Below are 2495 nucleotides of genomic sequence, written 5' to 3'. Positions count from 1 at the left end.
TTTGATTAAGCTTAAAAAAGAGTTTTCTAACTTATTACCAAGTTTTACAACGGTATTAAATAAAATGAATGTATGGATAGATTGTTTTTCTTAAAAACAGTGTATAGCTATGTAAAACCAGAGATAAATCATTTTTGATAAGTTACTAACCTCTAACTTATCAAAACTCCTTATAACTTATAGTTGTCCAACGTCTTTAGAAAACCATTTTGCCAAACACAAAAAATGACTTATCAACTTATAGTGTTTTGACACTGGATAAGTTAGTCCAAACACTTATTTTAAAAACTTTGTTTTTACATTGTTATATGTTAATAAACTATAAAAAGTTATAAGCATTTTTAAATAAGCTAAGCCAAACACCCTTATAGTGTATTTCACCGTACATGTAAATTATGTTGCCTAAACTAGATGACTTAGTGAATGAAGTAAATGAATTGACAAAGGTAGCTATAATCTTCAAAACATTAGAAATAAAGGTTATAAGGTGTGCATATGAAGGTAATGTCTTGAAAATATAACGATATAGTACTTTATGTATTCATATGTATACATGATGTTTGTGAGTGTTGTATGTAAGAATGTTTGGTAGCAGCTGATTCGTTGCTAGGAAGTAAACTTCAATTAGAATCAAATAAAACTTAGTTTTTCAACCTATGTTAAGCATATGGTATACCCACTCATACTATATATATTAACAATTTAGATTATGAAGAGCCTTTTATATGTCACTTGTAGTAGGGGGTGTGTTTGTGATTATACACATCAACATATTATGGTAAGGAGTTTAGTAAGTAGTTATAATTGTTTTCGTAAACTTGAGATTAATCAAGAGAATGACATCTAGATTATCAATGGTGAGGAAGTGTTGTGATTTTATTTCATCTAAGTCCAAGTGTGAATGATAATGATACAAGTTTTCTTGATGCACTTATTTTATTGGGTTAGTCCGTTTGTTTTTATTAGCCCAAGTTTAGTTGAGTCCAGTTCGAATAAGGCCCAAGCCATGAATCGTTGATTTGGTAACCTGTTTTACCTGGTCATCCCCGTTCTTTTTCGTGAAATTAGAGAACGTTAGTCAATTCTGTTTAGCTCTCAGTTTTTCCTGTTTATTTTCCGTTGTTAATTTGTACTGGCTATAAAAAGTCCCTTCACTCTCAATAATAATTATCAGAAACTGTGAGTCAATTCATACTTTTTATCACTTGTTTCAACAAGTGGTATCAGATCATAATTCCATTCACGAGAGGTTCTGAGAGGAGCAAGAAATCGCTGTTATGGGGGAGGAAACAGGACAGTTTCATGGCCCTAGTATACCCAAATTTGACAGAGACTACGACCATTGGAGTATGGTGATGGAGAATCTTCTCCGATGAAAAGAGTATTGGCGAGTGGTGGATGAAGGGTATCACACAATCAAACCAGGAGAAGTATCAACAACGACACAACAGAAAAATTATGAAGAACATAAGCTCAAAGATATGAAAGCTTGCAACTATTTATTCCAATCGATAGACAAATCGATTCTAAAGATGATCAAGCAGAAGGAGACGACAAAGCAAATTTGGGACGCGATGAAATTGAAATATAAAGGAAATGCCAGAGTGAAGCGGGCTCAACTACAACGACTTCATAGGGATTTTGAGACGCTAGAGATGAAATTTGGAGAAACAGTCACCGATTATCTTGGGCGGGTCATGGTGATTGCAAATGATATGCGGAATGCAGGGGAAGACATGAGTGAAGTGAAAATCATAAAGAAGGTGCTAAGAACCATGACAAAAGAATTCAATTTTGTGGTTTGTACAATCAAAGAGTCAAAAGACATCAACAACATGACAGTAGATGAACTCCAGAGTTCCCTGTTGATTCACAAACAAAAAATTAGAAGAAAAGTGAATGACGAGCACGTGCTGAAGGTGGAACACGACCACAACTCTGGACGAGGAAGGGGTCGAGGCAGAGGAAACACTGCTAAAGGAAGAGGGCGTGGATGAGGAAGATCACAAAGCGAAAACGAGGTTCAATTCGATAAGTATCAAATTGAATGCTATAGATGTCATCAGTTTGGACATTTTCAATATGAATGTCCGAATGATGCTCGACAAGTAAACTATGTCGAATTTGAAGATAATGAAGAACTATTATTGATGGAGGCGGTTGACATTGAAGCATATGAGAAAGAAATTGAGATGATGATGACCACAGGAAAAGAAGATAAAACCAATAAGAAAGGGCTCTGGTTTCTTGATTCAGCTTGTTCAAATCACATGACGGGTACTAAAGAATGGTTTATCCACGTTGATGAGACGTATCAACACAAGGTCAGACTGGGAAACGATCACAAGTTAGAGGTGAAGGGAAAAGGGAATATTTTAATTATTGTGGGCAATATAACATAGGGGATTACTAAAGTTTACTATGTGTCATCTCTAACATCAAATCTCATGAGCGTTGGGCAGCTCCAAGAGAAGTATCTGACTTTTGTCATTCAA

General features: G+C 35.0%; 1 protein-coding gene across 1 annotated transcript; it reads left to right on the top strand.

Moving 5' to 3' along the window:
• Positions 1-1481: 1481 nt before the first annotated feature.
• Positions 1482-1997, top strand: LOC111912134 (uncharacterized). Its single transcript, XM_023907869.1, has one exon. It carries the CDS (start codon positions 1482-1484, stop codon positions 1995-1997), a length of 516 nt encoding a protein of 171 aa, XP_023763637.1.
• The last annotated feature ends 498 nt before the right edge of the window (positions 1998-2495 follow it).

This window comes from Lactuca sativa, chromosome 2, assembly GCF_002870075.4.
Source record: "Lactuca sativa cultivar Salinas chromosome 2, Lsat_Salinas_v11, whole genome shotgun sequence".
In the NCBI taxonomy this organism is placed as follows: Eukaryota; Viridiplantae; Streptophyta; class Magnoliopsida; order Asterales; family Asteraceae; genus Lactuca; species Lactuca sativa.
Note: the sequence above shows the minus strand (reverse complement) of the source record. Positions and strands in the feature narration are given on the sequence as shown.

Coding starts and splice junctions, on each gene's coding strand:
- LOC111912134 (XM_023907869.1), top strand. CDS start 1,482: ATGAAAGCTTGCAACTATTTATTCCAATCGATAGACAAATCGATTCTA.